This window comes from Macadamia integrifolia, chromosome 1 (assembly GCF_013358625.1).
Source record: "Macadamia integrifolia cultivar HAES 741 chromosome 1, SCU_Mint_v3, whole genome shotgun sequence".
Lineage (NCBI taxonomy): Eukaryota > Viridiplantae > Streptophyta > Magnoliopsida > Proteales > Proteaceae > Macadamia > Macadamia integrifolia.
The window spans coordinates 8,361,405-8,384,987 of record NC_056557.1 but is presented as its reverse complement, the minus strand read 5'-3'; the positions used below and the strand labels follow the sequence as shown (position 1 = coordinate 8,384,987).

The 23,583-nt window shown below is 37.0% G+C and overlaps 1 protein-coding gene across 3 annotated transcripts in view; it reads right to left on the bottom strand.

Moving 5' to 3' along the window:
• The window catches only part of LOC122076745 (probable ADP-ribosylation factor GTPase-activating protein AGD15), a 36,729-nt gene extending 13,583 nt beyond the window's left edge, over positions 1-23,146 (bottom strand). For 2 of the 3 annotated variants that reach the window (XR_006139801.1, XM_042642637.1), the window contains exons 1-6: positions 22,843-23,146; positions 19,405-19,463; positions 6,414-6,504; positions 6,035-6,089; positions 4,918-5,008; positions 4,629-4,824 (exon numbers count right to left, since the gene is read on the bottom strand). Coding sequence is in view for 1 of the 3 variants with exons in the window: in XM_042642637.1 (XP_042498571.1) it covers positions 4,629-4,824; positions 4,918-5,008; positions 6,035-6,089; positions 6,414-6,504; positions 19,405-19,463; positions 22,843-22,893 (543 nt within the window). In the remaining 2 variants the exon portion in view is untranslated. The remainder of the gene's footprint in view (positions 1-4,628; positions 4,825-4,917; positions 5,009-6,034; positions 6,090-6,413; positions 6,505-19,404; positions 19,464-22,842) is intronic. The other variant, XR_006139960.1, reaches the window with a different exon arrangement.
• Positions 23,147-23,583: the final 437 nt, after the last annotated feature.

The following is a 23,583-nucleotide window of genomic DNA, read 5'->3' as shown; positions in this document are numbered from 1 at the left end:
GAGAGAGAGAGAGAGAGAGAGAGAGAGAGAGAGAGAGAGAGAGGCCAAAGAACTCCTACCTGGTTTTAAGCTCCCGACACGAGTCACCTCTTCTGTTGAATACTGCATATGCCTTGCCTAGAGGTTACAAAGTGCCAAATTTTGCTTAGTTTTTAGGGGGAAACCAAGTAGTCCGAACACTTTGGACAGTTTATTGTTCAATATGGAGAAGCCAGGGCCAATGACTTCCTAAAGACGAGGCTTTTCGCCAATTCACTCTCTGAAGTAGCAGTACCAAGTCCAAGTCCAAGTGCAACTCCTGCTGCTGGTTCCAACTCCATGTTGATCTCCAAGATTTTCTCCACTGGTTTTCTCCTTGGTTCTCAAGAGGTAGAAGACAAGGTCAAGTCCAACATGTCTTCCACCCCTTGACGTTAAGTTCCCTCTTTTACACCTCATTCTCCCATATTGTCTGCTGGTCTCTTAAGTCTTCATTTTTTTCCACAATTACCCCTCCCTATGTCATTCCGTTAATGTGTTTAAGAGCTTTATTCCTTTTATACCCCTCTAGTGCCCTTTATTTCCAATTGTCCTTATTTTTTGTTAGTTCCACGTTTACCTTTTCTTGTTATACATTATACCACATTCACTTGTCCCCTCTCTTATAGTTATCTTCCATTTATTTACTATTTTACCACTTCTTTTATTTGAACATTCTATTATTCGGGTGGGCCCTAGCCATGGATTCCTTTGTGTTTAGGTTTGAAGTTCACTCGCCCAACGGAAAGCTTACTAATTTGTTCATCGATGAAACACAACACAGAAATTTTGCCTCGCGATCTGTAGTAGAGATGAAAGACCAACCAGATCATTATTAAGTCTAAGGATTATACAGTCGTCGAATTCTCCGTTTCTCAGTGTTGTGATGGTGCTTATTGTGAAGTATTTGAATCTTAGCGCATCATTCAATTGGGTCGAGTGTGGTTCGAAGAACGAAATGGTGTTGTTGATTGCGGAGTCAAAGAAAGTGATACCAACAGTGCAGCCACAAGACGAGTTCAATGGGTCAACACAAGAGGAAGACCGCTCAGATGTGGAACAACCAATAATGGCAATAGAAAATGAAATGATTATGGATCAAGTAACGATGGAAGTTAGTGCAGGGTGAAAGCTATTCCCCATCATGAGTTCACTCTCCCCCATGATTTTACAGCTATGGATGCAATCCCAATACTTCATATTTGGGTTTTTCTTCAAGTTGCAGATAAGGAGCCGAGCTTTTATTTCTACTATCCTACAGAACTCGTGGTTGAGTTTTTCTTAACACCAGGGGACCTGATGTAGGTGCACTACCTTGGACCGATCCAAACCCATTTGGCTATGCATATAGAGATGAACTGAGTCCAATTTGGTCTTTGGCTAGTAGGATATTTTAAGAATTTTATTTATTTATATTTTGGGATTAACATACAATACTATTAGGATTTAGTTTCTGAACTAGAGTAGGTTTCCTTTTCATGTTGGGTTTCTTTTTCTTTTTTATTTAAGTACATGAACTGTGAATTAGTACTCATATTTGAAGAATGAAATAGTGAAGTGTTTGTGAGTGTGCCTGCATGGCCAAAGTGATCGTGTGATCTTCTTCTTCTCGCCCTCATCTTTCTTTTTATATGATTTCCCCTCTCCTCTAACCAGGCCTTCCATTAGAGGACATTGAAAGTCTGTTTAAATCAAGTTGCTCCTTTGGCTAGAACATGAGCTGTGATGTTTACCAGCTAAGAATGAAGGTTCATAGCTGGAAAGGTACGAAGTTGGACTAATTTGGAAACATTGGGCAATTTGCTTATACGTAATATTCTTCCTTTGCACATGTAGGAGAGAACAACTGAATTGAATTCAAAAAGCAATGTTGATGGAGGGCCTTAGGGAGGGAAGAAGGAGGAACTAGAATAGAGGGGGGGGGAGGAAGGGAATCACACCTCACACATTGCACAAATCAACTAATTCTCATTCAAATAAATTCATTTGTCCAACATTGAGTATATACAAGAATTTAAAGAGAAAATAACAAGACTTTTACTTAGACTCTAAAACTGAAATAGACTCCTACTTCTCTATCTCCTACGTATCCTACCTAAAAACAAACATACGAAAATAAAATACATATTATTAAACTAAACTACTTCCAACCATTGTTGGACTAAAAACCTAGGCTAGACCAGTTCTTCTTGGCTCTTGGCTACCAAAGCCGGTCATGCTGGTCCAACCAGGTAAGTGCAGCCTTATCTACATCAAATGCTCTGAGCTCATAGATGGCAGCGACAATGATCCAAAGGTAGTCTTGAGAAATCGTCTCATCATCTAAACAATAAGCAGTATCACTGTATCAGTACCAATTTTGCGAGAACTATTACAAGGAGGATTTCAGGTCAAGGAAAAGTAGAAGGCTTGAGGTTGAGGTGCATGCTGACTACAACAACAACAACAACAACAACAGCCATAATCTTATCCCAACTAAATGAGGTTGGCTACATGGATCCGATATGGTCTAAAATAGTAGTAGATATAAGAATAAAAGAAGTTCCAAAAGGGAACAAAAGGAGGTAAAATGAGGTAAAAGAAGAAGTCATAATTGTAGTCAAAGTAGCATTATAGGAACATTCCTTACAAGGGGTAGGCTACACGGGTCTTTGTCCTCCGTATAACTCTATCTGTGATCATACTAGAATCAAGCACTATCATATTCATATATTTTCTTACCACTTCATCTATAGTCATTTTAGGCCTACCCCTACTTCTTCTGGCTCCATCTAAATGAATTTGGTAGCTCTTCCTTACTAGGGCATCCATGGTCTCTGTTGAACATGACTATACCACCTCAACCAGCTCATGAAGCTTGTCCTGGATTAGTGCAACCCCTAATTCCTTTCTAATATAATCCTTCTTTACTCTATCACTCCTGGTCTTGTTGCACATCCCTCTCAACGTCCTCATCTCTGATGCACTCAATTTACTCAAGTTACTTTTCTTGATTGCCCAACGCCCACCCCATACCTTATAGTTGGTCGTATCGTTGTTCTGTAGAATTTTTTCTTGAGTTTAACAGGCATGCATTTGTCAGATAGCACTCCCAACACATCTCTCCACTTCACCCATCCACTTTAATTCTATGGGAAACATCATCCTCTTTGTCACCCTCCTTACTAATGATTGACTCCATGTATTTAAAACAATCACTCTGTGGTAGTTTCCTCTCTTCAAGTTTCACTACTTCATCACCTCTCCTATTTTGACTGAAGGGGCACATCATATACTCTGTCTTCGTTCTTCTTATCAATAAAACCTCTTGATTCTCAGCTTGATCTCTATAGCTCCAATTTAGTATTTAACCCTTCCACTGTCTCATCTATCAAAACAATTATCATCAACAAATAGCACACACCACAATATCTGATTTTAGATGTGCCTAGTTAGATCATCCATGATTAGCACAAACAAACAAGGGCTTAGAGCTAATCCTAGCTATAACCCAATTGTAATTGGGAATTCACTACTTTAGCCCTCTGTCATTTTGACACTCATCACTACTCCCTCATACATGTCCTTAATTATATCCACATACTTAATTGAACCTATTCTCTTCCCTAAGACATGCCAAATGAGCTTTCTAGGTACTTTGTCATATGCTTTCTCCAGGTCAATAAAGACCATACGGAGGTCCTTTTTGTGAGCTCTAAATACTTCCATAAGCCTCCTAAGGAGGTAAATAGCTTCTTTCATAATCTCCTTAGGAGGTAAAACCAAATTGGTTCTCCATTACTTCAGTGTCCTCTTTAAGGTGGGCTTTAATAATCTTTTCCCATAGCTCATGGTATGACTCATTAGTTTTATGCCTCTATAATTATTGCATTTTTAGATATCACCTTTGTTCTTATAAATCGGAATTACAATGCTTCTCCTCCATTCATCCGATATTTTATTTGTACTCAAATTGTTTTTAAAAAACTTGGTAAGCCAAGATACTCCCAGTGCTCCTAGAGTCCTAGGCTCTTCCACACTTCAATTGAGATAGAGGTAAATAGCATGCCGACTATTAGGTTTATTGTGCTTTCTTAATGAACCTAATGATTTAATTTTTTCAGCCAAGCTAAACCTTTTTTTTATTTAGCACACATAAAATCTAAACAAATATTCAACTCCTATATAAGTACTATAAATGTTAAAACACATGCAATGGTGAATCATTCTAATGCTAAAAAAGCATGTATATACATTAATTAAGAGGAAAAACATGCATAATTAGATTTGGATATATCATAAAACATGTCCAGAAAGCAAGTTGAATGATGGAAAGGAGAAGAAAATCTAAAAGGAATTAGCACCAGAAAATAGGCATAGAAAACAAGAGCATTTGGTGTTAGAAAAGATTTCAATCAATCAGCTTTTATGCCAGAGCCACAAAGCCTTATTTCCCAGTGTCTGGTCATGTTCAACACATAAAAAAAAATCTATAAGGAGTAATTGTCCCACAAAACATACAGCTAATAGGTGCTAAAATATAAAAGACCAAATTGACAGAACATGTTCAAGAAAAAAAAGGACTTGACAGAACATGAAGAGCAAGTATAGAAAATATAAATGAACTTTACCCAACGGCGTCTATTTTCTGATGGCTCTCGTTTGATGGTACTATTATTAATAGAAATGGGAGCGGATCTCATGAATTTGTTTGAACTTCCAGAATTACTTCTATGTTCAATTCCCAGGTTGTAAGAGAAGCCGCTTTCCTCTGGTTTTGAGGTGAACTGTTTTGCATTTTTGGAAACCCATCTTCTCTCCACATACCTGATAAGCCCAAATGATTAGAATCTGTATATGTTCATTTATAGATCCACCTTTAAACTAAGGTCTGATAAAGAATTTCAATGTAGAACATACTTCGCACGAATAAAGCTCTCAATCCCACTCCTGTCATAATTTGGTGGCAGTTCTGCTTCCCAATAACTATTCGACTTCTCATTATTCATGGCTACAAAACAACAAAAGTAAAAAATCAAAGTAAGCTAGATATGTAGAAGCTTTCCAATTCAATAATAGTCATTTTATTAGATGACATTGACTGTACAAACAATCAGGAGCATGTCAAGAAGAGCTTAACTGAGATCAACCAACAGCATACTGGATAAAGATAGAGATCTGCTCTAATAATGGAGAAACCATTTGCTTGTAAAGCTCTTTCTCCATACCTTGATTTTTCCATCATTATGTGAAGAAGTGTGATAGCTTGGAGGATTTCAATCCTCCAATTAGAGTCACACCGCTTCCATGAGTATGAATGCAGGTATCAGTATGCTATTGCAAGGACTAAAGTATCGGTATTGGTCGCCGTATCGGTTGGCCAAAATCAAGAAATGTATTGAAGGGTATCATATTGTATCTGAGATACACTAAAGATACCCACATAAATGGATAGGAAACACTTTTTTATACACTTTTGCATAAAAAGTTTGTTAAAAAAAGCTATTGATAACATGTATTACGCATAAACACTAAATTGAGGGTATCGCACTAAGAATTCAAGGTTTGTAGTTGTCCCATAAATGTAAAATCCTTGTTCTCAACCTTAATTTCCACTTTAGTTAGAGAGAAATATAGCTGCCGGCAACTTTGGAACAAAAACCCCTCAAAAAATCTTGTTTTTCTAAAAAATGACCCAACTTGGCCATTATATGACAGTAGCGCACTGTATTGATACATACCGATATGCACCGATATACCAATACATACTGAAACGTACATTTCACTCGATTTTATTTTTTTTATAGAGTATCGTTGCCTATCGGTGTGTATCGGTGAGTATCGGTGAATATCAGTATGTATCGTAGGATACGTATCGATACGAAAGGGTTTTAAAAATTCCATGTATCGTATCGGTAAGGGCCGATATGGTACAATACGCACCAATACTTAAAACCCTGTGCTATTGGAGATTTTTACTATTTTAACATTGTAATCAACACAAATTAGGTCTCCTCTTCAAAGGAAGATTTCTCACATTGCATAAAAGAAACCTGCTCTGGTAGCCATGTGTCCAATGTAGCAGACCGTACCTGTGGAGCATAGTGAAAAGGCTTGGTCAATCACCAATAGTAGTAAAAAAAGTAACTGAAAAATCTAAAGGTTGTGATGATTCTTATATAGAAAGGGGATCACGGAGCCTTTTTGTCTATTTACACATGAGAAACATAGAAACTGCAATAATAATGTTCAATTTCTTAAGATCAAAGACAACCCAGTGCACAAGGCTCCTGTTACTGCAGGGTCTGGGAGGGGAAAATGTAGGCAGCCTACTCTCAAAGAGATAATATAAAAGGAACATGCTGGATTTTTGAAAGAGATAAAATGAAGGGAAGACAATGGATAAACAATGTTACCTTTGATATGTGCACTCCAAGACTCCGATGTATCCCTGAACATTGTATGCAGATAAAGATTCCCAGGTTTACGCTCGCCCATCTAGGGCCCCTGAAAAAACATTATTTGAAATAGACAATTTTATAAAAATATACAATATTTGATTCAAAAAGTCAACTATTTAGACACGTAAGCGGGTCATGAATGCAGAGGAAGAGATTAAGATATTGTCCATCAATATACCCCATTGGCTAAACCACGAACAGTGAATTTTGGTCTTGAATCCGGTTGGTTTATAATTGCATTACTCTAGTTTGGACATTATTTGCTTTTGTTAACTTGGTCATCATTATAACATAAATGTGTCCTATAAAGTAGTAATATCTTAACTAATTAAAGATATCTGAGTCTTTTTCCTCTATTGAGTACCAATTATAATTATGATTGTAAATTTTGGAAAATATCAAAGTAATAACTCCTTTTTTGTTGAGTTTCTGATCATATGAACCAGCAGCAGTTTGTTGGTACATTCATATTCTCTCTTTTTCTCCCGTCATTCTTTTGACCATCATTGCCTCATTATTTTTTATTCTCTTCTCAGATTTTCCTCAATCATATTCCTCTTCTATTTCCTTATTCTTGAATCACTATCTATTGATTCTACTCCATTTTCCTGCTCCCCAAAATCTGATTATCCTTTCTTTAAATCCTAATTATAGGACACCCTTTTCAATTTCTAAACTTCACTATTTTATCTTACCTCAAAATCAGCCCTAATTCCAACCCTGGATCCAATGTTCTTTGCACCTTCCGTTTTTCCTGAACCTTTACTGCCTATTCTTCGATTCATTTATCTCAACCATCAAACATAGACTTCTACTTTCTAATTCCTAATCTCACTGTTTCCAAAACCTGCAAGTTACTTATAATCGCATTACAACCAAACACACCTAGAAGCCTCAATTTCATTCTCAGTTTGAAACAACAGTTAACGTAAATAAGATTCTACCTAACCATAGCCCGAATCTTAGAGAAATCTTATCCCATTTCCCCATAATTCTACATTAATACTCCTGGCCTATAAGGCTATAACCTCACATACAACAGCCAAAAAAATGTTTGATTAAAGTCCCAATCCAATTAAAGCACTGATTTCATTACCTGTCCAATATCAGTCACACACTCACACTGAGGTTGCCACAAAAGCAAATACCCATATTAGCACATTCATGTAGGACTAGAATCACAAGTGACCCTAATCCCAGGCAGGATCTAAAAAATCTGGCTGAATAGGGAGATCTTTGATTACTCACAAACCACTACTCTGATGGAGCTTAAACTTTGATCGAATGCTCTTCTAGTGGTGCAAAACAAACCCTCAAAAGATGAGACAAATTCAATGGTTGAATTGAGAGTTATGACGTTGATATGAATTAGAAAACTTTTGACAACTTTCAATATCTCGAGATTTCAGCCTCCAATGAACCTCAAATTTGGAGCAAAGGCCCCTCGTATGAGGCCCAACTATCCTTCAAAAGATGAGCCTCAACTTATGGCTGGTAGGGAATTTATTCTCAATGAATGAAAAGGAAGCTTTATCAAGTTCTGCAGTAGCAGAATCTACAGACCTTGGATGGCCTTCAAACTAATGAGGCGGATCCAGGTTCCAAAAGCAGGAATTAGATCGCTTAGGGGCCCACAATTAACAACTAAACCAGTGAGGGTGGAAATTTTGTAATTAACTAGAACCTAAGAAGGGTCAATAAGGCATGAAAGATAAAAGGACATACAAGGGTTTTGATTTTTTGACTAAGGATATAATAGGAACTGAAGTTGAACTAAGGACATAAGAGATTAAAGGCACAAGAGGGGGTGTTACATGCAAAGTAGGGTTTAATTTAAGGAAGCACAAAACATGGGATAGGTTAGTCGTCCCTTACCTCCAGCCAAAAGCCATGGTGGAAAATCAGAACCTTGCAGAGGAAAGAACTGCTTCAGTTCTTCTCGGATAAACCAGAAACTCCAGACGAAGGTTGGAAACCCTTTGGCCTCTTGATTCCGATGAGCAAATATCTCAAACAACAAAGCAAAGAGGAGCAGAAGTCCTTGCAACTCAGATCTAGCGGTAGGAGAGACAATTAGCACTGTTGCAGAGTTCGAGCAGGAGTAGTATAAGGGCTTAAAGTTCTAGGGTCCATGTCGCCATGGGAAGGACTTCCTTCGCTCCAGATATCAGGCCAAAAGGGGTGCTTGCGAGAGAGATCAATCAAGCCTTCTGCAACCCAGTGAAGTAATTGCAACAGAGAAAAGAATGAACTGAATATGATAAGGAAGAAGGAGCAGGAAAAGAAGAGAGAAGAAAGAAAGTTTCAGAGATGGAGAAAAAGGGGGTTGGCCACAGCTTCAACCAGAGAAAAACTATTCATTAAATTTCAATTAAGTTCTCCATATCTCAAAACTGAAATCTCCATTGTCTAACATAACTACTTAAAGGAAAATAACATCAATTAATGGAAACTAATTTAAAATAGAAACTAACCTAAATTAGCAACTGAAATCTGAAATTGAATCTCCCTACTAACTTGAACACACCCTACACTAACAATAAAGGAAACAAATCAAAGTACTAAATTAATCCCACCTTCCTATACCCAATTACATCAACTAGTCATTTGATGGAGCTTCTGAACTTCAACAAGCTTGCTTTGATCACTCAAACACTCTCTCATAACGGAAAACAAATAAAAGGAAAATAGAAAAGAAAGAATTTGATGGAGGGTTTGAGAAGAGTGGAAGAGAGTTAGGATGGGTATCACACCCCTCAAGGTAATAGCTATCTCAGCCATGAGTAACCACTCAATTTTCAAAACTTTAATCTTTATTTTCATTAAGATCAATGGGCTTTAAATAGCCTTGCAAAACTTGGGCACTAAGAAATAACAAAAAAAAAGAAACTAATGGACTGATATATGACTTTCTAATTTATGTCTAACTTCCTAACCAAGCATAAAAAAATTAGAAACTAACTAATTTCAAATAGGAAACTAACCTAAGTTACAAAAAGAAACTTCTTTGACTAATAAAATAAGAAACTAACTAGCTCATTAAGAAAATAGAAACTAACTAAAAATAAGATTTTGACCCAAAAGTACTGGTCACGTGAATAGTGTTTCATGAACACTGTTTTCTGACTCTAGTTTTACTCTTCTTCTTCAAGCTTTGATCTATATCACACAGACAGTTCCAAAATAGGGAATCTAAAACTAATTAGTAGAACCAGGATCACCAAAACAAAGAAATATGGAAGAAGGTAGTAAGAGTTTACAACTTGAGACACAAAGATCAGAAATCTCTGATTTTCTAGTCAAGTGACCTCTAAAAGAAGAACTAGTCTACAAAATATCTCTGAAAAGAAAGAAGCAGAATGGTTTGTGCAGGCAACTTCCAGCACTACATGAAAGCAGAGTAATGTAAGATTGGAATCACAAGTATTCCTAATCCCAGGCAGGATATGAAATTCTGGTTTAATAGAGAAGATGTCCTTCAAAGGCTTGGTTCTACCTCTCAAACACTCTCACAACAAACAAATAAAAGGAAAATAAGAAAAGAAAGATGATGCAGTTGGGCGATGGAAGGAATCTTTTTTGGTTTAGAAATCTGTTTTGATTTACTTTTCCTTTTTTTTTTTCAGTTAGAAATTAGTTTGGTAGTATTTTATTTAGATTGAATTTTTATTTCCAGTTTCCAATTAGTTTAGTTTCCATTTGAGTGAACTTCCAATTTTATTGCTTTGGTTTTCTTTTATAAGCCATGTAATACACTAGTAACAGAGAATTTTTTGAATTGAATGAATTGATTAAGGTATTTTTGGTTTTGAAACCATAGCAGTCGATTCCCTCTTCTTCCTTCTCTGAAACTTTCTAATCTCTCCCTTCCACTCTTCTATTTCTACTTTATTTCATCTTTATTTCTGGTTTTTTTTTCTTCCCCTGCCCTGTTCTGGGCAACAGTAGCAGATCTGAAGGAAGCTTCACTGAAGCTTGGTCTCTAATCAATTGACCCTGAGATTTGGGTGGGCTGTCGGAACCTCATACGCGATCAGAACCCTGGAGTCCCTTTCCCCAAGTCATCCTCTGTGTGAACAAATCAACCGATTGCAGGTCCGGTTCCCCTTTTTCCTCCAGGCTTGAGTTGCAGGGTTTTTTAGATCTTCATTGCTTGCTGATTGGGGTGCGTGTCTGTCGGAATCAAAAGACCCAAGGATCTCCAACTCTCGCGTCAAGTTTCAGACCATACGGAGAGGATTTGAATAAGAAGGCTCCTTCGCAAGTTGCTGTCCTTTCTTCTCTTGCAGATCAACTAAGGAAGAAGAAGACAAGCATCGTGGGCTGTTAGGGCATTTAACCCCCTGGTTTGACCATAGTACCGTTCCTTCACTTATTATTCTTTTTTTTCTAACTCTAATTGTAATTTCCTGAAGTACCCTTGCTACTAGCCGATTGTTGAACCCATTGCATAAATCTATAAGTTCAGCCTAATTACAAAACTGCCACCTCCCTTAAAACTTCCATTTATTTACAGAACTGCCATTACCTCTTATTATTTGAGTTTACTACTTTATTGTGGGCCCTAAGCGATCCGATTACAGTCCTTGGAATCCGGATCCGCATCAAAAGAGAATTCAATGGAGGATTGAGAAGGGGGGAGAAGAACTAGTGAATGAGCATCTCACCCAACTGCATCCCACAACACAACAGCATAAGCCATCTTTTTTTTTTTTTTTTTTTTTTTTTCATTCATAAATTTGTTTCCAATATTATAGCCTCTTACAAACTTATATAGAAGACTCAAAGCTTACTCAAACAATAAAAAAGAAAGGCCTAACCTAATCCTAACTAACCGGGAAACCTAAACTAACTAGGAAACTGAAATAACTAAGGAAATAGACTAAAAACATGACTCTAACTAAACTAATGAATTAAATCTCACTTTTCTACTTTCTACCGATATTTTAGGCCCATTAAAGTGGCCCATTACAAAGAAAACCCATAGGATTAAAGGCCCAACACATACATAACCCAACCAAAGGCTTATTTGTAATAAAATAAACCCATTAAGTGACTTATCTGCATCAATTTGCCCTCACTTAGAAAAAATTTGTCCTCAAATTTTTTAGTGTGAGAGTGATTATAGTATGGTGCATGTCCCTCTTCAAGCCATAGAAAAATTCAAGTAGCCCTTTGATAATAAGGATGTAGTCTAGAATGTGAGGAGCTCGATCTTCAAGATACTTTAATGGGATGACAAACTCCATATGCTTAGCTTCAGCAACCTTAGATGTATCCATGGGATCATCCACATGAACGCCTTCAACCATTGTGTTCTTGACCTCCACAATTTCAATCTCATGCTCCTTAGGATCTTCCTCATGGTTGTTTATAGTTATCACAGTTGTTGTAGTGTCAAGTTCCTCAGTCTCAACCTCATTGTCCATTGTGGCAACCTTGTTGCTATCGAATTTTCCACATGAATCTCGTTGATGGGAACATCAATGACTAGCTCTTCCCTAATAATAGGAATTGCTGGAATTTCTTCAACACTAATCTCAACTTTTGACTCTAGTTCATTGGTTGGAAGTGTTTTCTTTTGTTGCTCCTTCATAATTTGTTGCAACATAGTGGCCACATAGTCAAACAATTCCTTCATGCTCTTGTAACATGTGGGTGGCTTTTGGAGACCTATAGATGTCTTTTGGTGGGAATCTTGCAGAGGGAAGAGCCTTCTTTGGATATATGCAAGGAGGTATTGGGTTGTTAACTCATACTTCATCTTTTCCCAAGTCCTAGGCTCATGTCCTCGAACTCAGAATTGCTTTTCATGGACTCTTTACCATTCTCCAACCAAGGATTAAAGTATCGGTATCGATCGTCGTATCGGTTAACCAAAATTAAGATACGTATCGGAGGGTATCATATCGTGTAGGCTATACGCTAAGATATGCACATAAATGGATATGAAACACCTTTTTAAACACTTTTACATAAAATTTGTTAAAAAAAGTTATTGATAACATGTATTATGCATAAACACTAAATTGAGGGTATCGCACTAAGAATTCAAGGTTTGTAGTTGTCCCATAAATGTAAAATCCTTGTTCCCAACCTTGATTTCCACTTTAGTTAGAAAGAAATATGGTTAGCAGTAATTTTGGAACAAAAACCCCTCAAAAAATCATGTTTTCTGAAAAAATACCCATCTTAGCCATTATATGACCATAGAGCACCGTATCGGTACATACCGATACTCACCGATACGTACCGATATGTACTGATCGATACATACCGATACTCACCGATACGTACTGATACTCATCGATACGTACCAATCGATACGTACAAATACTCACCGATACATACCGAAATGTATATTTCACCTCGATTTTATATTTTCCATAGAGTATCAGTACGTATCGATAGTGTATTGGTGCATATCGATATGTATCGTAGGATATATATCGATACAAAAGGATTTTAAAAATTTCATGTATTGTATCGGTGTGTATCGTATCGGTCGACTAAATTTAAGGTACGTATCGGAGGGTATCGTATCGGTATCGAAGATACTTTAAACCATGTCTCCAGCACAACTAATCAACTGGGAGCAAACAAATCAAAGGTTTTGTGTCTCTGTCAAGTTATAATAGTCAAAATATTCTTCCAGAGAATCTAGCCAATCAAGGACATAGCATGTATCCCTTTGTTCAGCAAAGTAACGAACTTCCAGAACCATCTTCAGTTAGGCTCTAGTACCAAATAATGTAAGATTGGAATCATAAGTGATCCTAATCCCAGGCAAGGTCTGAAATTCTGGCTGAATAGAGAAGATGTCCTCTAAAGGCTTGGTTCTAGCTCTCAAACACTCTCACAGCAAACAAATAAAAGGAAAATAGAAAGAGAATTCGATGGAGGGTTGAGACGGGGAGAAGAAGAACTAGTGAATGGGCATCTCACCCTCTGCTTTGGGCATCTCACCTAGGGCATCTCACCCAACTGCATCCCACAGCACAACAGCATAAGCCATCTTTTTTTTTTTCATTCTCCTAAATTCGTTTTCAATACTATAGCCCCTTACAAACTTATATAGAAGACTCAAAGCTGACTCAAATCTGACTTAAACACTAAAAAGGAAAGGCCTAACTCAATCCCTAACTAACCGAGAAACCTAAACTAACTAGGAAACTGAAATAACTAAGGAAATAGACTCAAAACAAGACTCTAACTAAACTAATGAATTAAATCTCATTTTTCTACATTCTACTAATATTTTAGGCCCATTAAAGTGGCCCATTACAAAAAAAAAAAAAACCCATGGGATCAAAGGCCCAACACATATATAACCCAATCCAAGGCATATTTGCAATAAAATAAACCCATTAAGTGACTTATCTACATCACAGAGTAGCAGTACTACAATTAGTATTCTAGTAATAAAAACTCAGCAAAACAAATCAGAAATTCAGAGAACAGACTACCAGGAACTAGTGTGCAGAATTTGAAGCAAATTTGAGCAGAATTAGGGAGATATATCAAGTAGAATGTAACCTGACGTAGGTGAAAAATAGGGGCCTGCCAACTGAGGTTGTGGGTTAGATGCTTGCCCCATAGGTTGAGGCCTCCTATTGATTGGTGGCCTACCAACATGACGAGGACCCCGAGGTGCACCTCAGGTGACACCCTCGGATCTAATGCGTACCATCGCTAGTGTACTTGATTTGCATGAAAATTTCATATATGTTAGTATTACAACTCATTACACAATTGTTCGAAGCTTAGCACGCAACTTTGTGCACTTCTATCCCTAAACGATCGAAGAAACGTGCACATAATAATTCGAACTCCAAATTTGTATTTCATTATACGTGTTGCCCCAAATCTCCTCTATAAACTCATGATTTTTCAAAAATGACCTTCAAACCCACCAATGCAAGCCATGGAGGACCCACAGGTGGCATCGGGCAGCCACTGCCAAAATCGACGAGCTAAAGACTGGTGGGCATGGCTAGTTGAACCCCACCGGTTTCATACCTACCAGAGTTGCCCGAGACCTACGTTTTAACCCCTGTTTTTTTGCCTATTCTCTCTCCTTTCTCCTTTACTTCAATTTAGGCGATTCTTAGGCGATTCCATATGACTTAACTCGTCGAATCGATGCAACGATCGGTCCAAGTTGTATTCTCCCTCCTAAAATCATCAAGGTAAGTTCTCAAACCCTCTTTTTCTCTCTAAAATCTGGGTTTATCTCTTTTTGATTGAAAAATCGTTATTGTGGTTGGAGCTTTGGTTTTTCCTTCTATTTCCCCCATGGAAAACCATTTACATGCTAATGTAGAGCTTAGATTATGGTTTCCAAGTACTTTGATCTGTAGATGGAAACTTTGGAGAAAATTTCCCCCTTTTTTATGCCCTAATCGTCGATTTTGGGGCTTTTACTGCTCATTTCTCTGCTCTATATAACTATAGCATTCCATTTGTGATTTATTTGTTCCCATTGCAATATTCGGCTTCTATAGTGTTCACTATTCACTTTATTGCATACTTTACCCCAATTTGGGCGCCATGCTTGTTCTCAACTCTTATATAGACTTGCCCAAAGGAGAGGGCAACTATATTAGGGAATTTTTTTTTATACCTAGCCATTCTTGAATTCATTGTTTATATTTGAATCCTAATTCCTCAAAAATATTATAATCATAAATAATTGTCTCCATTGGAATGTAGACCTTTCATTTGGCTAGGCTCCCAAATTTGAAATTTCCTATATGTTTGGTAAACTTGTTTGAAATCCTTCCATTTCTTATTTCAAACCCAATAGTGATATGCTATCCCTTGTTTAATCTAGTACCATACCTTGTGTTCTCTTGAAAGTATCCACTCATATTCTGTATTCTTGGACTTGTTCATGCATTAAGGCTACATCTCATTGGGATCACTGTGTACCTCAATCACCACATGCATCATCTCATTAACTACTTTGCATCACTTGTGTTTACTTAGTGATTTCCATCATCTTAATCCTTCTGGCCTATGTATTGAATCACTTGGCCGGTTTAGGTATTCAGGTTTGATAACTTGTAATATGATATCTTAGATCACATTTCCTAAAACTTTCTGCTATATGCTATCATAGCTCATTATATTCATTTCTTTGATTTCATTTCTACTATCTGTCTCAACTTGGTACTCCTTATTTAACTTCTCATTTTACATCATGTGCTTATCTCTTTTCTTTGCATTTTAGGATGCCACCTCGAAAAGGCAAGGAACCTATCGATCCATCAAAGAAGAGGAAAGCTTCCAAGGCTAAGAAGAAAGAGGTGGGGTCTAGTTCTTCAGCCCCATCACCATCTAGAGAATGGGAGGATCTTGAAGACCCATCAAACTATGATGAGATGGACTTCTATAGTTCAAGAGCTGCATCCTTTTGGGGTACTTTCCGCTCACTACCTGTGATGTCGGAGAAACAGGTGGTTGTGGAGCACTTTTTCCGTATTCACCTCTTAGAGAGGTTTTTCGCTCTTGGTTCGGAGTCTATCCTCAACATCGACCGACCGTGCTACAAGGGCTTGGTGAGGAAACCTGGGAATGGAAGGAATAAAAAAATGAAATAGAAGGAAAGATGGAGGACAGGAATCCACCTGTATCAGTCACTTGGAAACCACCAAAAACCCCATTGATAATCCACCCAGCAACACTGAATTTTGCACAGAAACACACTGAAAATAGTATTAATTAATTCATGGACGAGGCCATAGGCCACTAAATCCATATATAGATTTGTCAAACTGACTCTCTAATCCAATAATGAGACGGAACTCAAACTACTACTTAGAATAGTAAAATCAGAAATGTATTTGACAATCCTCAAAATAGGACTATGAAAAACAGAAAATAGTTTTAAAACGAAATCTGGACTCAAATTTCTAATGACTCTACAACTGAATAACCTCATAGATTTCTACTAGACTATCATACTTGACTAATCTCATATTCATAGGTCCTACCCATATTATAGGCCCATTAAAGTGGCTAATTACAATGGGAACTCATGGACCAATACATATGTAACTTAAAACAAGACTTCTTTCCGCTAAAATAAGCCCAATTCCATTATTTCTTACATCATATAACATGCAAAGAAGAGAACATAAAAAATAAAATAAAATAGAATAAATGAATGAATAAAAAGTGGGGTTCAAAAAATAGTGGAAAAGGGTAAAGAACAAAAAAGGAAAAGGAGTGAAATTATCAATGGTGAAATGATGGAATATTTCATGCCTGACCAAAAGTTTCGAAACTCTGCAAAAGTGACTGCATAGATCATACATACAACCTAATCCTAAAATGGATAAAGGCACACAAAGTTAAATTGGAGAAAAAGTTTTGACAGTCCATCCAGGTGATGCAGATCATAGATGAAGGAAATGGTTTGGTTTGTCATTGAACCAAATTGACCCACACCAGTCCATGTGATTGGTGTCACTTTGTAACTTTTAATTACCTGTATTTATATGGGTGTTTTAGATAGAGCTATGTATGGATTTTCTTAAGATTAATTTCCTAGTTTGTTTAATTTCCTTATTGGATGTGATTTTCTTTCTTCTAAGTATGATTGTAATATGATGGAGAATAGAGAATAAAAATATGGAGTTTTAGTGTTGCCTGCATGGCTGAACAGCTGATTGGCTGTGTCTTCCTTTTCTCTCATAGGGAGATTCCATCTACCTCCCTCTCAAGTAAACCTTCTTCTTTCCTTCTCCTTCTCTGTTCTCTTCTCTTTCTTCCTTTATTCTTCTCCTTCCTTTCTTCTTTATTCCTCTTATCTTTTTCTGTTCCACTGCCTTGTACTACCGACACTACGACCAGTCACAACTGGTCTTCAATCTATCTCTTCCTCTTCCTATCAACCTGGCTTTTGGGTCAAAGGAAACCTCCTCTGGGCGATTTAACTCTTGGGATCTTAGGCACTAACTTCTTCTCAATCATGAGAACCAAATCAGATTTCAGATCTACTACTCTTACTATTGCTGGATCTGAGTTGCAGAACTTATATTTCTTGTTTTGACCACTGTTTGGGAGTGCTCTTTAGTTGGAATCAATAGGCTATATTGTTAGTAACGTTCCCCGACATTTCTGAGTCAATCTGTGACCAAGTGGAAGAGATTTCACATTCACAAGGTTCCCCATTGCTGCAGGTCATGTCATTTTAAACAATACCATAACCCTTGGTCTTCCCAAGTTACACTTTACTTCTTTTATCCTCCTTTGTCCTTATTTTATCATCCCTTCCAAGTTTTCCTCTGTTAAATAATTGCAAATCCCTCCTGTATCCATTGGTCTTTTGTTCTACCAAGTGGCCCCTTGAAATTTCTGGTTATTACCAAATTGCCATTACCTCATTATAATTGGCTATATATCTTTAAGTAGGCCCACAGCAATCCCAAATGGGTCTCCAACCTGCAATTGCATAACCAGGTCTATTCAGAATGTAGCTACCAAATCCTCTCAAGGTTCTTTTTCCCTCTTTTTTTTTCCCCCCTCTTTGTTGGATTAGTAACAATTTACTGTATCACAGTGTACCTGCTCTCCTCTAAGCAACCAATGCCATACAATACAAAAAAGTAGAGTAAGGAACAGTAACTGACTTGGTCCCACTCCCTACAATCCTATACCAGAAAGTCCAATAACACGATATCTAACTCAAAGCATCTTCTCTTGTGCATAAAATCTGCCAAAATTTTCTGGTTGGTGGATCATCCATCTAGGATAATATTTGGCTAGGAATTACTCTTAAGTAAGGGATTTTCAAGTTCAGTCGGTTTGACTTCTTTTGGCTGGGAGATACCATTAGTAAGGTCATCAGTACAAAACCCTCATAGTTTTAGTGTCAAGCATACAAAGTCACCCGTAGGTTGGCTGGAGATCAAATGTTTGGGTTTAACAAGAAAGATGATGGTTCCCCAACATCCTTCTGTTCTTCTGAAATTTCCAATAAATAAATAAATGACTAAAAAGTAATAAAAATAAAAATTAAACTGGTTTCTGACATTTAAAACTTTTATAAATAATTTTACGGGGTAGGAGAGAAAAGAACAGTTGAAAAGTAGAAATTTTATGCTTCCATCAGGAACACTCGAAGAAGAAGCTTTATGCATCTGCATAAGTTCAGAACTAATAAAATACAAAAACCAAAGTCAAAACTGTGGCCTTTGAACCTGTAATGTGTGAACAATGAAAAAGAATGAAAGCAGAAAAAAATGTAGAAATTACTGAAGTAATTTACTTGGGTAAGCCAGCACAAAATTTAACCAACATATTTAAGAAACCATCCTCAAATAAAACAACAAATAAAAATAATTTTAAAGAATGAAACAAGATTGATCCAATCCACAGGCAAGTGTCATGTAGGACAGTAACAAAAACCATCAACTCCAAAGTTAGCTCATTGCATGAACACACATGCAGGCAACAGTAAAGATGGTAAAGGGTAAGCCTTTAAAGGGTTTGTGACCACTGATTAAATATAAGCATCCATCTTAATACTGTAAGTATCACAAATATATATATATATATATATATTATTGATACTTCCTTCTACATTTCCAATAATGCTGCTAAACAATTATATTGTTATTCCTAACTTGAACTACAACTACAAGTAACAAAATTTTGACCATGTTTAACACTGTTTCCAGGAAATAAGATGAAATTTAAGGGAATAACTCAGTTCAGTCTCCTTGACCTCCTTATTTATCTTCATCATGTCCAAAAGTTGTTCCATATCAAGGGGTGGAGATTGGCACTAAATTTAGATGATTGAATTGAAATTTGAAGTCAAAAGTCAAGAAAATTAATAGGAAAACAATGAACTACCATATTGGGCTAAATAACGTGATAGATATGTACCACAGAGATTCCTTGCTGTCCAAACAGAAATGGATTTAAAGATGCATACCTGCTCCTGCAATCTGCACATTCCCTATTTTCAGAGAGTCTAAAAAGACCTTCCAATATCTGCACACAATCAAATCCAAAACATGACAAGTGAATGAGTGATAGATAAGAAAGTAACAATTGTAGTTCCATATTTTTGTATTGTCATTCTTCTCCACTACTTTCCAATTTCATTTCAACTGTAGCATGACTAGAGCACAGTTATACATAAAATAGATAATATTTTATAACTAAGAACTCCACCAACGCCTCATCTTATTTGAAGTGAAAGAAAAGCACTATGCCTCAGGAGAAAAGCTTGTACTTATAGTTCCTGAAACCAATAACTGCCATCAAGTGATGCGGTATTGCTAATAAGTTTACCATGAATTTGACCACTAAGAGCCTTTGCGGAATGAAGTAGATGATAATTCAGAAATTCATATTTATCAAATTATGGCATAGGGTGGCAAACACATTTTCCCAGCTTGAACGATGAAGAAAAAAAGGATGTGGGAAAAATTATAATCCTTTACCTGAAAATTTAAAAACCAACGAAAAAGAGGGTTACAACGAAAACTTTGTATCATGTGGTTAAATGCTCACTCTTCTTTTTCTTTTGTTAATAAAAAAAACTGTCATTTTTAGAGGATCAGACAATAGAACTATTATTTTATAGAAATGTGCTTAAAATAGCCCTGGCCAAGGATTGTTTTGGGCCCATGGTTGATAGTCCAAATGAGATGATTGTCTGACCAGACTGTCCAACCCAGAATCCTAGTAAAAACCATTTGACCATTGGGTATACTTGGTAAGCCTTCCATATAGTACAACCCCAATCCAACTGGTCAGTCCAATGATTAATGTAGAAAACTTATGTTTAAAGAGGTGAGCAACGTTTTTAGTTGTCTTGAGCTTATTTTGGGCTGTTTTTACTAGTTAAGGCTCGGGGAAATCTTAGGTTTTCTTGGAGTCCAAGTCATAGTAGCATTTGGTTGGGCCTTTAAATGGGTTTTATGATGTACTTCACATACTTTAGGAAGATTAGAAAAGAATTAGCTTATATTTTAAGAAGCTTAGGTGGGTTTTCCCTTTCATCTTCTACTTCTTCTTCTACCTATCTCTCAGAATTACTTTACATAGGTACTATTTACAGTCCCGTTACAGATTTTATTTCCTCTTTTCTTGCATTTCTTGAATTTATCAAACCCCAGTATCATTCAACTTAAACCATAAATATTCCCTGGAACACTAGTTTATCTTCTGTTAGTCTTCCCTTCTTTGCTGATTCCCTAATCCATATATAAATAAGTATCTCTCTATCTCTTTGCCTCTCCTTGAAGGCTTTTTCCAATCACCATTTCATTGCAGTTCAGTACTAGAAATATGAACTCCCAGGCTGTCCCCAATCAGGGCATTTTAGAGGAGGTTTAAATATGATATAAAAATTGTCTCCAGAGGATGTTTTGAAGCAATTCACGATATCTAGGAGGGAGCTATCACCAGTCTGAGAACTATCTGGGGGAGACGGAAGAGAGTTTCCAATCATGGCTGAGTTTGAACTGATATCTCTTTGCTGTTACTTATGTGTGAGTTTCTCACAACATAAACAAGATGAAGTCCCATCAAGCATGTTGTCTGTTGATGATATAGGCACAGTTGATGAGACTAAAGGAGCCATGAAGGCCAATTTTGAAATTTGAAGGGCAACTTGGAATCAAAAGATTTAAATACAAGTTAGATTGAACAGAAGTATGTGTAGTCCAAGTTTAATAAAGATAGAAAGAGAAAAGGAAGAGAAGTCTGAGATTCATAAACAAATACCCAAGGCCCAAAGTGATTATTTTTGCCATCTTGGTCAGTTCATGAATAAGGAGGGAGAGATTGAGGGAGATGTTGGCTATAAGATTACAGCATGGTTAGATGTCGCTAAAAGGGGCCTTTAGAGTGTCGTGTGATGGAAACATCACATTAAAACTAAAGGCTAAATTTTATGATATAATTATAAGACCATAAATTAATATTGGGCAGAAACAACATGTACATAAATAGTAAGTGTAGGGAGAACGGAGAGATGAAGATTTTGAGATGGATGACTGGCAAGACTAGGAAGAGCAGAACCAAGAACGTGTACAGTTGAGGAAAATTTAGGAGTTGTTCCACTAGGAGAAAAGATATGGGAAGTTAGAGTAAGATGGTTTGAGTATGTTCAGGAAAGATTAACATTAATAGCTAAAAATAGCTTGAATATGGCCCACAAAAAGTGGCAATTTTTTGTGAGCTTGGGTGACAAGGAGAAAAGGCACATATGTTATGGCATTAATATCAGTTCTGATGAATGAAGTCCTCTTAAAGGTATTGGTAGTGAATTTACGGATCATGAAGGCTATATTGAGCACTATCAAGATACGAGATCCTAACACAGCAGAAATAAGAGTGGTTAACCAGGGTCTGTCCATTTTTATAGCTCTTCCTGGCCAGACTTTGTTGTGGAGGGGGATTCAGCTTTGATTATTGCTTGGATGAATCAAAAAGGATTGGCCATGGAAATTATCTCAACTGTTCAAGAAAGCTTTATCAATGGGTGGACAAAGAAACATCCAATTGTCTGGGAGCCAAGATATAGCATTTCCTCAGCTGATTCCTTGGCTAAGAAGGGGTGAAGAGAAAGAGTCTTTGTACATTGGCTATAGTGCTATAACCTATCAGCGAAGGTGAGGATGGAAGGAATAAGATTCATTTTCCTGGTCACCCTTGCATTATATATTAATTACATGCCATAAGCCCTCATGCAGCTTGTAAAGTTTTATATGATCTTTTCTATACTAAATTGGGTGGAGTTTTTGTGCAGGGTCGTGTATGTAAATGGATGGCGCTTTGTCCCATCGTCCAGTGAGGAGAAGAAATGGTGTTACACACAGACACACACACACTCTCTCTCTCATCCGAAGGCTAAAGGAACGGCCAGCTATGAACACAACACAAAACCTTTAGCGTACTAATTTTCATATGATTCACAATTCAAGGAAAAGGAAGATAACCCATTTTACAGGGTCAAAAGAATTTCTCTCTCACCATCAGAAGACATGAAAATACTGATAATTCTCAATAATGAAGAAAGAAAAATGGCGCGGCACACCATCAAGGTAGAAAATATGGAAACATAACATAATCACGACACTAAAAAGAGGTAAAATTAGGTTCTGCAACCTTAAATAACCAGGAATCTACGATCAGATAGAGAAAAAGGGGGGGGGGGGGAGGAGGAACCCACTGGAAGAAAGACAAGTTTTTATAAGAAAATGAAGGAAACCCAGTTGAAATCAAATGGGTCCCCAGAAATTTAGAAACTTAATCGAAAAAACAGATGATCCGACAGTAATGTAAGCAGTAAGAGCTAATTATGATTTACTGCGACAAAATCAATGAAACGAGAGAAGAAATTGAATTTTGATAATACCTTCGTGTGCCTGCCATTCAGCTCCTTAGAAATTGACGCCTTTACGTTCATGTTTTTTCCTTCTTCCCTACGGAATCGCAGGGAGCGAAGAAGGCAAAAGAGAGGCACGGGAAGAGAGAGAGAGAGAGGAAACAAAAGAGAGATAATGAACCGATTTGTATGTTGGCTGCTCAAACGTGTCGGTACACAGTGAGGAAAACCGTTTCAAGATTCCTGTAATCCCGCCACTGCGAACAAACGGTTCATCGGTGAACTGGTGGATGGGTAATGCGGAAACTACTCTGTATATTTGACTTGTGTAAGAAGAATTATTTAATAATAAAGAAAAAAAAAGTATTAAAGACTCATTTGAGGTGGAATGAGCAGCCCCTAACGTGTACGACTGTCTGGCCAAATTCTATTCAATATTTATAGGAAATGTCCACTTATTCTACCATGAATGTTTCACGTTGATGATGGATAAAATTATTTTTTTATACAAAAATATTAAGAGATCCTTTCATTGCAAGCATGTAAGCATGTGCTACCTCTCCTCACATTCATTATTGCAAAAAAGACCATACTTGCTCACGTGGCTCCTAAACCAAGACATAGGAACATGTGGAATTACCACCCCACCTCTTGTGAAATTAAAATTCCTTCCATATTGATACTCTTATGTGTATTTTCATGAGCTTTTGCACATCACATGACTAAGTAGCGATCTCTTACCCTTCATTATTATATTAATAGTGTACAATG